Below are 12,534 nucleotides of genomic sequence, written 5' to 3' on the forward strand. Positions count from 1 at the left end.
GCTGTTGAGATTTCGGCGAGCGCACAGCCACCTCCGGCACACGCCTGCCGAAGGAAATATCGAAATGACGTTAGGACACACGCCCGACATCATTGCGCGGCCCCATCCCCGCACGCCGACCGGAAGATTCAGCCCCCAAAGTGTCTCTGAAGCTTATTCGGCTTCTTGCTTTCGATAGCCAGTAACTTGTAGGCAAATGAGGCATTTCAGCCTTTCTTCAGCCTGTACTCACCTGGAGCATCATCAACTTACCAGCCGCGTCTCCTACCTTCATGTTTCTCGTTTCTCAGAGCAGTCGGAAGGTTTGCTGCCAGAGCTGTTCATGGTGTGACCTGCAGGTACTCACAACAGTAAGCCCAAACTTCAAGCTGTGGTTGTGTTGCTGAAAATTGCGCCTTTTAAGTGGAACAACTTTAAATGAATCACATTTTCCCATAAAACCAATGTAAATTGACAGGTTTCTCCTCATAAGAAAACAAAACATTCAAACACCCTATTAAGTTGAAATACTTTACATTGCTAAATTCCTATAAACATGAAATAACTTTTAAAATATATTTAAAAATATAAAAGTTGCTAAGGCAGCTTATCACTTACCAGCCTCTCTCCCACTTTCAAAGGCCAAACTCACTCCAACTCTTCACTTCCCTGCTCGACTGTGCCCGCTCTTCGCTTCCCTGACCCACCGTCCCCGCTCTTCACTCCCCTGACCCACCGTCCCCGCTCTTCACTTCCCTGACCCACCGTCCTCGCTCTTCACTTCCCTGACCCACCGTCCCCGCTCTTCACTTCCCTGACCCACCGTCCCCACTCTTCACTCCCCTGACCCACCGTCCCCGCTCTTCACTCCCCTGACCCACCGTCCCCGCTCTTCACTTCCCTGACCCACCGTGTCTGCTCTTCACTCCCCTGACCCACCGTCCCCGCTCTTCGCTTCCCTGACCCACCGTCCCCGCTCTTCGCTTCCCTGACCCACCGTCCCCGCTTTTCGCTTCCCTGACCCACCGTCCCCGCTCTTCACTTCCCTGACCCACCGTCCCCGCTCTTCACTTCCCTGACCCACCGTCCCTGCTCTTCACTCCCCTGACCCACCGTCCTCGCTCTTCACTTGCTGACCCACCGTCCCCGCTCTTAACTTCCTTGACCCACCGTCCCCACTCTTCACTCCCCTGACCCACCGTCCTCGCTCTTCACTTCCCTGACCCACCGTCCCTGCTCTTCACTTCCCTGACCCACCGTCCTCGCTCTTCACTTCCCTGACCCACCATCCCCGCTCTTCACTTCCTTGACCCACCGTCCCCGCTCTTCACTTCCTTGACCCACCGTCCCCGCTCTTCACTCCCCTGACCCACCGTCCTCGCTCTTCACTTCCCTGACCCACCGTCCTCGCTCTTCACTTCCCTGACCCACCGTCCCCGCTCTTCACTTCCCTGACCCACCGTCCTCGCTCTTCGCTTCCCTGAGCCACCGTCCTCGCTCTTCGCTTCCCTGACCCACCGTCCCCGCTCTTCACTTCCCTGACCCACCGTCCCCGCTCTTCACTTCCCTGACCCACCGTCCCCGCTCTTCACTTCCCTGACCCACCGTCCCTGCTCTTCACTCCCCTGACCCACCGTCCTCGCTCTTCACTTCCCTGACCCACCATCCCCGCTCTTAACTTCCTTGACCCACCGTCCCCGCTCTTCACTTCCCTGACCCACCGTCCCCGCTCTTCACTTCCCTGACCCACCGTCCTCGCTCTTCACTTCCCTGACCCACCGTCCTCGCTCTTCACTTCCCTGACCCACCGTCCTCGCTCTTCGCTGCCCTGACCCACCGTCCCCGCTCTTCACTTCCCTGACCCACCGTCCCCGTTCTTCACTTCCCAGACCCACCGTCCCCGCTCTTCACTTCCCAGACCCACTGTCCCAGCTCTTCACTTCCCTGCCCAACTCTTTCCTCTCATTGCTTCCTTTCACGCTGAGCAGGGAAGTGAAGAGTGGGAGAGTCTCAGGGAGCAGGAGAGGCTGCTCCAAAATGGCACTGATTGGGACACGGATGCTCCATCAGCCCCGACGCAAAACAATGCTGAATGGAAAGTGAAGGTCCCGACACCTTGTGCCTAATGACCCTTCTATTCATGACGCTAAAGTGAAACAACAGTGAATGAAGTGACTTTAAACGGGGACTTGCTCGTCTCAAATCTCTCTCAGACTGTACAACTGCAGATTAGATGCGCTATGCTAATTAGGAGTTCTCAGGTTTTAGACACTCTGAGACTTATTTCCTGGCCCAATCTTCCAATTACATCATGCCCTCCAATCGGGATTCCTGTTAAAGCTGCATGGTGGGAGAAAGCGCCTCAAGGGACCTCAGAGCCAGTCCCAGGATGGAGCTCTCTCCACAGCCGTCATTACGGTTTTGAATGTTGTGGCCCCCAAATTTCATCCCATGACCCCAGTGGGGGCCCTGACCCGTAGTTTGGGAAGCCCTGGTATAGGTGCAGTTTAAGAGGAAGCTGGATGAGTTATCAAGGGAAAGGGGAAAAGAGCAATACTGAGAGTTACATGAGGCTCAAGTGGAGCATAAACGCCACCGTGGACTAGATTTTTACCCTTTTTTGTGCTGTATATCCTATGTAATTCTATGTAAATTACATACTCTAATCTGTGATAGTGATGCATGATTCCTCCATGTCCTTCTCATCTTTGCTGCATCCTTTGACATGGTCAACCACATCATACTCCTCCATGACTCTTCTCAGTTACCCAGCTTAGTAGAACATGGCTCTACCCTTACCTATACACTCATAGCTAGAGAATCTCCTGCAATGAATTCTCCTCCCAGTCCCACACTTTTACTGCAAGTACCTCAAAGATCTATCCTTGGCACCCCTCCTGGTCCTCCTTTCTGTGCTGCCCCTTGGTGACATCCACCGTTACACATGAAGATGAGGCACTATATTTACGATGTGAAAGCCAGTTTTACTTCCCCACCACCTCACTGCACCCCTCCACTGCCTCAGTCTATGGTCAGGATGGGGGTGGATGAAGCAGCTACACTAGACCCAGCAGGTTAAGTGGAAAGGCACCAGCAGTCCTTGCTTCCTTTCAGCTACAGGGTTTCCGGAAGCAAAGTTAAATTTAAAATGGTGGTTAATACTGAGGCGTGAAGCCTCGATATAATTAAGTGACTAATCTATCCCCTGTGAGCAGGTTGATTGCCCACCTCCCCAGTTTCTTCCCCAGTGACTCCTCCACTTCCATTAAAACAGGAAGTGGGCAGGTTATGGTTGGGTTTCAGATTTTTAAAAAAAATTCTTTTTACACCTCACCTGTTTCGGGAGGGGGGTTTAAAATTCACCCGCAGGCCTCGTATATCTTCTCAACTAGAAACGGTGCCTGTCACAAGGCTACAGAAAAAGAATTCTTCCCAATGCTGACGTCCTTCCCATGTATGGGGTTGTAAGAATCTGAAGTATCACATCTGTCCTCTTGGCTGCCGGAATCTGTTCCTGAGCGACATCCGAAGATCAGGAAACTTCTGAGGAAAATGAAAACCTTGCGAGGGAGCCGCTGATATCATCTTAACATGGGCCTTGAATAGCTGCCCAGCTCTCAACGCTGTTGTAGTCAGGAGCTTTATTTAAATGTTTAATGGGATCCAGTGCCTGTTGTAGGACAAAGGTGTGGATTGGGAGGGAGGTGATGGAGGGAGTGGATTTTTGTAAAGCCATAGAACAGCTGTGCACTGCACATGCCCTGCCCATTGCTTGCTGGCATGGAGCAGCATAAGCAATGGTCCTCAAAGGGACTGCTACAGACCACTCTTGAAGTAGCCAGATTTTTTTCTTTACCCATTTGTTTTTGTGGACACAGGAGGTACAGTCATGGGGAAAACAATCTTAGAAAAAGATCAGGGAAGTTTTGCCACAGATTTGAGTAAAACTACTATGAATATTGGATTGTGATTGGACTGTGGTCCATAGAGTGAATCAATGAAATTGGCAAACAATTGTACAGAACAAGCAGCATTTGCCCTCTAATTATCTGTCTAAGCACTGATTTACAGTTAGGATTCTAATTTTGTACTTTGTTTAATTTGCTGCCATCAGTGATTAACAATACTAGCTCAAACTACCAAGAGTTAGCCTGCTAGTAACCACTATGTACATTTAGATGAGTAGGCCTGAGCAAACTAGTTACATTAGTTTACAAATATAGTGCAGAATGAAATATGATTTTGCAAAGTACTGACAGCCACTTTATTTTAAGCATAGTACATAGTTCTTGCAAATAAATAAGCCGGGTTCTTGTCATACATTGCCCCCAATAAAGGTGGCAGCCGCACATATACGCTGTTGAACATTGCCCCCGATAACTATGGCCACTGTTAACCTGGGCCTACCATCAGTATGCAACTGGCCGTGCATAGCGTTAGCAGCAAGCGCAGCCATTTTTATATATTAGAAACTTAGGTCACTGCACACCGATAGTGTTCTACAAAAATGTAGATGGAAGCAATTAAAATCAAGTTCAATGAGGAAATGATGTATCAGAAATATTTGCATACGTACATGCACAAAAATAAAATACTACAAATGCTGACATCTGAAATAAAAGCAGAAAATGCAAGAAATACCCAACAGGAACAGGCAACATCTGCAGAGGTGGAAGCAAAGTTAACTTTGAGGTCATTCATTTTTCATCAGAACCAGGAGAAGTTAAAAGATTTAACAGTTTATGAACAAGTACAGAATCAGGAATAGGGGGAAGGGAGAGGAGCGGAGAACAAAAGGGGAAAGTCTGTGATCGGTTGAAAGGCATGAATTAAATGACGAAAGGGGGTGATGGTGCCAGGCAAAAGGGAAAGGTAATGGGTCTAGAGGACCTGCAAGTGGCAACAGTAGAACCAGCAGCGTATTTAAGACCGAGATAGTTAGGTTCTTGATTGGAAAGGGGATCAAAGGTTACGGGGAGAAAGCGGGAGAACGGAGTTGAGAAACTTAACAGCCATGATTGAATGGCAGAGCAGACTCGATGGGCCGAATGGCCTAATTTCTGCTCTTATGTCTTATGGTCTAACCATTACCAGCACCTGCTTTCTGAAAAAATGGAAACAACAGTAACTATCTGAAGTTATTGAAATCAGTGTTGAGTCTGGTAAGTTGTAACGTGACTAGTCTAAAAGTGCAGGTCTATTACTCAGTCTAATATTGAGCTTCATTGGAACAGTGTAGGAGGCTGAGGGTAAGATTGTCAGAGTGGAAGAGGGAGGGAGGGAGAATTAAAATTTCAAGTGACAGGACGCTGAGGTCATGTTAGTGGAGGGAATTATATATATATATTATATATATATATCTCAGAGGGAACTCCATCACAAAACTATTGTGTTAGAATAGAAACTATAATACAAACTCCTGAAAATTGTGTGTGTGTGTGTGTGTGTGTGGAGGGGGGCACGGCTGATGGGAAACTGCTTTACATGAAATTTGAATGCATGGCCAGCTTGTGATGCATTCGTTGAATAAATTGAGTTGGCTGTAGGTTATTGAGTACAGAATCCAAATGTTTGCCTTTTCTTTTTCAGACAGCAACAGATAATAGTTACACAAAAGGAAAGATAAAAATTGTCGAAGGCATCTGCTTGCTGTCAAACGATGACATGTATTGGGATGACTTGAAACAGATTAAGGTCACGCGAGGAGGAATTCTTCGAGATCATGCCTGCATGAAGGCAGAAACCCTGTCTATCCAAGGCAGCACAGACTCACTTGGTGACACAGAGACAGAACAGCTGCTACAGGATGAACCACTGTCAGAGTGCAGCAGTGTAAATACAAGCACACAGGAAAGAAGCGGCCTCCCCTTGCCTGATACTGGCTGGAAGCACCATCGCAAACCCTCAACTGAAAGTGAGGTTTGATCGGAAATAGCTTCCTTTTTTTCCTTTCTCTTATGTTCTATTTAAAATATGTTTCTATGGCAACCTCAGACAGTGACTGGGCATGCTCCAGACAGTGTGGGGGCTCAAAGTCTTTTTTTCCCTGAAAAAAAAACAACACTCAACAACTCAACTGGAAGCTGAGTGGTACTACAGGCTGTCACCAGCTACTCTGGAAAGCAACACAAGTACCTAACAAGACTGGATAGAAGCCAAGGGATCATACTCTCCAAGTGTTTTCAAAATGTCTGATACACAACTTTAACATTTGTTTTCTAAAATGTGCATTAAATATGTGTCTGGTTAAAGCATGAATGTACAGATGGTTATCTGTAGCATGCGTTGGCCTACTTTTCTACTGTGGAGGATTTTGCTATTAAAATGGATGTAATTCTGTACGTGGGTCAAAGTAATCTTTTTGGAAAAGACTTTTCACGCTGTCTGCAGGCCTCTCATATCTTGGTCTCTTGAGGAACCGTATGAAAATCCTTGTAGTCTCAGGTAAGACTTCTGTACAGAAGGGAGAATATTGAAAGGACATATTAAATTAACCCTTTCATCCTCACTTTGACATTCGGACACAGTTGAAGTTGTAGCTGTGACCTGAATCACTGTATTTTCCTGATACTTTGAAAGGGGATAAAGAAATTGGCAAACAATTGTACAGAACAAGCAGCATTTGCCCTCTAATTATCTGTCTAAGCACTGATTTACAATTAGGATTCTAATTTTGTACTTTGTTTAATTTGCTGCCATCAGTGATTATTAACAATACTAACTCAAACTACCAACAGTTAGCCTGCTTTGTAACCACAATGTACATTTAGATGAGGTGTGTATTAGGCCTGAGCAAATTAGTTACATTAGTTTATAAATATAGTACAAATCACCTATTCTACAGGCAAATGTGTTGGATGCAAATGTGGGCGAGAATTCAACATTTTATATCAGACCTGAAGATGAATCACAGTGTTATTTTGTGTTATTAAGTGGCAACTCAGAGCAACTTATGGTGAATAGGAGTGAAGTTATCAGTGGGGAGCAGACCACATTACTATAAGTAACTGAAGTGAGAGGTTACCAATTGGAATTTACATTGAATTTCAGTGAAAAGAACTCTGTTGAGTATATTGGGGGAGAAAATGAAAATCAAATCAACTAAAATTCAAGAATCAAACAACAACTAAGTTAGACATGTTCAGTTATAATAACGGATGAGATTGTTTCTACCTGTTTCTACTACATTTAATAGTGATGCTCAGTAACTTGAATTTAGACTTTTAAAGGAGTAGGAATTGCTAAGTGGTGCACCATAAGTACAAAGTAGTTCCCATAAAGGTTCTTCAATTTAAGAATAAAATGTATCTCATAGGAGTTACCATTAGTGACTAATTTTCCCTCCCATGAAGACTTACCCCTGTCAAGTGTGCCCCCTGTCAAGTATGCTCTTTACTTAAGGCCCCTTCAAAAACTTGTCACAAGGGCAATCTTATGTTTAATAAATAAAAACAAAAAACTGCGGATGCTGGAAATCCAAAACAAAAACAGAATTACCCTGAATATCCATTTACTTGCATGGAAGTCAGTAATTCAAAATGGTTGAGATCAGTTTGGAAGCCCCTGAATATACAAAACATGCGTAAATCAAGAAATAGTCCACTAAATCAAAGCTGTTCCACCAGGTAGGAGACATGTTCTGTATTAGTTTTCTTAAAATCACTCGCATATGTTTCACTGGAAGAGTTCCTTGTCACCTTTGCCTTTTTTAAGTGTAGGGCACAATGCTATTAGAACTGTAAAGTGAGATTATCTTGGGCACTTCCAGCCTAGTAGACAGATCATCACTTGTATAATTTAGCAGAAAATTAGGAGGTAAAATTTCACAGACGTTAACTCAGACCTGCCAGCAGCAGTGAAATAGACAATAGGCTATTGGAACCACCTAATTTCCACCGAGCATTTTGCTGCTGCCCGATTGCCTGCTGTGTTACAAATTATTGTTACTTTGAATAAGAGAGCAGAAAACATCTTTGCTTCCTTAAATTTCCAGCAACAACAATCGAGTGACATTCCCCATCTAGCTGCATATGTAGAATATTAAATTGATCTCCCTAATTCAAGTCGCTTTTTTTCCAATCAAAAGATTATGGTTTAATGACTATGTAAGTATTTTGTGATGCTACCAGTATCATCTGGATAATAATGACCTATTTATCCTGTGCCCAATCCTTGCTTCATAAAGAATCTGAAAGGACGAGAGATTCAATTTACTTCCAATTTCATCAATACCTCAGCATTTCAGCTGTTCATTTTTCCCCCTCTAATTCCTGTAACACTTTTCAGAGCACCACATTTATTTGCTATTCCACAACGTTTTCATCTCTATTCCACTAGCATTGTTACATTGTCTTTGTAACAAACTTTGAAAGGTCAACTGCTTCATTAGTATGCTGTTTGCATGCTTATTTTGATTGCTGCTTTTACAGTGACGCTTGCTATCAAACAAGGAAGGAAAATTGTATCATGGTCAATTGGAGTAACTAAATTGATTGAAAATTGAGTTACTGCCAGGTTTGCCATTTCCACCAGGTGATGGAACAATTTGTTGTTGATAAAAATCCTGCTTGTTCTCTTTCCTTCCTAATATTGAATCAGTTTTTTTTTGCCAACAAGTGGTCAGTGCTGGAAATAGAGCCAAGACTTGAGGGTGTTTTGTTGCAAATCACACTGCTTGGTTTATTTGCTTACAAATGCATTCTTTGACCAAATGACTAACTTTTAACCTTTTGAGTGCCTGCCGCTTAAACCTCAAAGTCTGATATGGTGCTATTTTATCCAGACCACAAGTTTGGGCCATTGTTCTTGATTGTCTACGCATTTAAACTTGCATTTTAAACATAATAACTGGATTATTAATCGAACAAAGCAACTTTCTATGATATAATTATGACAAAAGACTTTAAATATGTAAATATGTGATAAAGCTCCAGAATTGTAAAAAAAAGACATAAATTGGGATGCACCTGAAAATGATTTAGATTTTATTCATGGTTAAATAAAGAATGACTCAAAAGCTTGTCAGATTCTTTTTATCGTTACCAATGAGCAGAATACCAGGATAATGAATATAATTACTTTTGTGAGGAAGTAATGCACCAGGCTTTTTAACCCTTTGAGCACTATGTTATCATTTTATAGTATATATATATATATATATTATATATATATAGATAGATAGAGGCTGTATGTCACCATCCTCTTTTGTAATATTCAATTTTCTAACTTCGTGGACTCAAGATTGTTAAATAATGTCACAAAAGCTTTGTTGTGTGGTGTGCAGTTTACTCACAATCCAGAGTTACTTAATACAAATTATTCTGATTCTGTTTTTTGGCATTATGCTCCCACTTTGTTGTGTTACTTACATTGCTTAATTCAAGTTTTTTTCACCAATTGTTTAATGCAAAAATTACTTTTAAATTATCAGGAGGAGACTGTACTAGGGAATTTCAGTACTCAATGGGTTAAAATACTCAGGTAGTAAACTAACTGTGGCAATAATTGATAAGTTGGTCAGTTTAGGATAATAAATGGCACAATCCTAGGTAACTTACAGATTATAATGTATAGATTTTTGATTTTAAAAGGTAACAACCAGCTTTATGGTCCATATTACCTAGCATTTTAACTAAGCACAGCATTATTTTCTTTGTGGAGAAAACTAGGTACTTCCATTGCACTCACAGGAATACCTTGTATTCTACTTTGTCAACTTAGAAAATACTATAAAAACATAAAGGATTTTAAATGGTTTTGAATATTATGTTACATCTAATAGAAGGGAAAGCAGAATAATTAGACTGAAACATACATATTGCATTTGGACATCAGTCGTGCATTTGTCTTCCAATTGTGTTTTAATATATTATTGTTGAGAGGCTGCTTAACTAATTTGGGTCTTTGTAATTATCCCAAATTAAAATCTGTAATATTTAAGACAGTCTTGAAACTGCTAACTTTGCTCAGATAGGAAGTGTTTACAGAACAATTGTTTAGTGTGAACTATATATCTGTGTGTATATAAAATGAATTGATTATTAAAATTGAATGTTTTCTAAACTTTTTCTGATTTGCGTAATGTTTGAAACAGCGAACTCCACAGAATTGTGCATTTATTATTCCTTTAAATATATCTTTCATTATTCTAGTTATTCCAAACTTTTGCTAAATACACCAATCTTCATAACCCCTTATAATTTAACTCCTCTATTAACTTACTTTATATCACCCTTTCAACATATATAAATAAAGGTGGGAGGAGGTTCATGTGGAGCATAAACACCAGCATTGAACTGCTGGCCCGGACGGAAATCCTATGTAATTCAATTGCAATACTATGTTTGGTGGGGTGGGGGAAGCAAATCGATTAAGATGAAATTAAGCCTTCATAAATGAGTAACCATGACTACCAAGGTACTTTTTAATATTTTATTGGGTCATTTTTTTTGAACTTCTGGCTGGAAGAGTGAGATGCCTTGTGGCGCACCGGTATTGTCCTTACCTGGGTGCCAGGAAACTCTGGGTTCAAGTTCCACTTGGATCCGGTGGCCATGGAATGTGTATTCATAATATAGCCAGACAGGTTGATTATTAACCTGTAAATCCTTCCAATACACCTGATGGCAGGCAGGAGAGTTTCATGGTCATACATACTGCAGAAGGCAAACCACTGCAATACATTGCCAAGGATAATTATGGAACAATCCAATAAGAGTCCATGATTGCCAACACCCTGATTGCCAACATGTCACCTGAAGGAGGAGGAGGAATGGCCACATTGGAAAACTCCCTTTTTTTTGTGTCCCATGGCCATTTCAAACATTCCATGATCAGCAAAATGTAGCATAATGCTGACGTTGTCCCTGGCAATGTACTTCAACACAAACCTCAGTTATATGCCATGATATTTTCATTTCCCAAGCGATCAAAATCATGACTTCCTAATTTGAGATTGTCCAACATGATTCTGAATGTGGACAGTTTTGTACTGTGGATTTTTGCCCACAAGGAACTGAGATGATACTATCCAAAATCTTTTTATTTACGGTGGGTGCTGTGCTTGCTCACCACCCCCCTCCCTCCCCCTTAGCACTCAGTGCTACCTTTATCAACAGGTACCCAAACAAGGAAAATCTGCTTGATGATGCAACATTCATTCTATTGCAGGGCATACCTTGTAGTATTAACTAATATTTTTATCACCAGGGAACTTGTTCACCTCCCCCTTCACCATCAGCCCCAAGGATTCCAATGATGTTTGCACTATCTACCAGATCTACACTCAATCCAGAGATAGGAGTAGTCATATATGTACTTGAGTAAGCCACTAGAAGAAACATGCTTTTTGTAAGATTACCAACACTTCTGGTCATTATAAGTCATTTGCACCAGCTATTAAGGAGAGGTGATGACGTAGTGGTATTGTTGCTGGACTAGTAATCCAGAGACTCAGGGTAATACTCTGGGGACGGGTTCAAATCCTGCCATAGCAGATGGTGGAATTTGTATTCAATAAAAAAATCTGGAAATATAAGTCTAATGATGGCCATGAAACCATTGTCAATTGTTGTGAAAACCCATCTTGTTCATGAATGTCCTTCAGAGAAGTAAATCTACCATCCTTACCTGGTCTGGCCTACATGTGACTCCAGACACACAGCAATGTGGTTGACTCTGAAATGCCCTTGAACAAGGATGGGCAATAAATGCTGGCCTAGCGAGCGATGCCCACATCCAATGAATTTTTAAAAAAATTGTTAATTCCATCTTGCTAAGCAAACAGATGTCACTTTCAAAACACTATTGTTTATTCACAGAAGAAATAGAAAAAGGACAAATTACCCACTTACATGTTTTTGTCCAATTCAGACCATTATAGATTTCCCATTTGGATTTATTTCGAACTGTTGTATGTTACTATGGATGCTGCATTTAATAACAAGTCCATAATTATATCTCATCCCACAGCATTTTCTAAAACTGTAACCTCATTACATGATGTCATTCCACCACCTCTGGCTCCAATGACCAGCTTGAAGCCGGATCACTCACATTCTCTGGGTTAAATTCTAGAAACGTAGAAGTTTACAGCACATTGTTTCTGTGCTGACTTTTTGCTAAAGAAATCTAAATATTAATTTTGCTGCTGTATTCTCTCCCTATGGTGCTGTGTTTCTCTATTTTATGCAGTTTTCTCTGCTCCAACCACTCCATTTGGGAAAGCGTTACATTATCCAACTATCCAAATATAAGGACGAATGGAATGTTAGTCGTTATCCCAAGTCACTGGAATAGAAAAAAGGGGAGGGCGTGACACTCTACAGAGCCTTAGTCAGACCCCAGCTAAATCCCAACTCCAGCATGATACACCCGCCCCTTTATGTCCCCCCTCCTCTCCATCCAAAGCCCCAAACACTCCTTTCAGGTGAAGCGGCTCTTCTCTCAATTTAGTCTATTGCATTCACTGCTCCCAGTGCGGTCTCCTCTACACTGGAAAGACCAAACGCAGACTGGGTGACCGCTTTGCGGAGCACCTTCAGTCTGTCCGCAAGC

General features: G+C 42.3%; 1 protein-coding gene across 3 annotated transcripts in view; it reads left to right on the plus strand.

Moving 5' to 3' along the window:
- Positions 1 to 9,972, plus strand: part of lrp4 (low density lipoprotein receptor-related protein 4) — a 422,664-nt gene extending 412,692 nt beyond the window's left edge. For all 3 annotated transcript variants that reach the window (XM_041197751.1, XM_041197752.1, XM_041197754.1), the window contains exon 38: positions 5,569 to 9,972. In XM_041197751.1, coding sequence (XP_041053685.1) covers positions 5,569 to 5,904 — 336 coding nt within the window. In that variant the 3' untranslated portion in view covers positions 5,905 to 9,972. The remainder of the gene's footprint in view (positions 1 to 5,568) is intronic.
- The last annotated feature ends 2,562 nt before the right edge of the window (positions 9,973 to 12,534 follow it).

Source organism: Carcharodon carcharias, chromosome 10, assembly GCF_017639515.1.
Source record: "Carcharodon carcharias isolate sCarCar2 chromosome 10, sCarCar2.pri, whole genome shotgun sequence".
In the NCBI taxonomy this organism is placed as follows: domain Eukaryota; kingdom Metazoa; phylum Chordata; class Chondrichthyes; order Lamniformes; family Lamnidae; genus Carcharodon; species Carcharodon carcharias.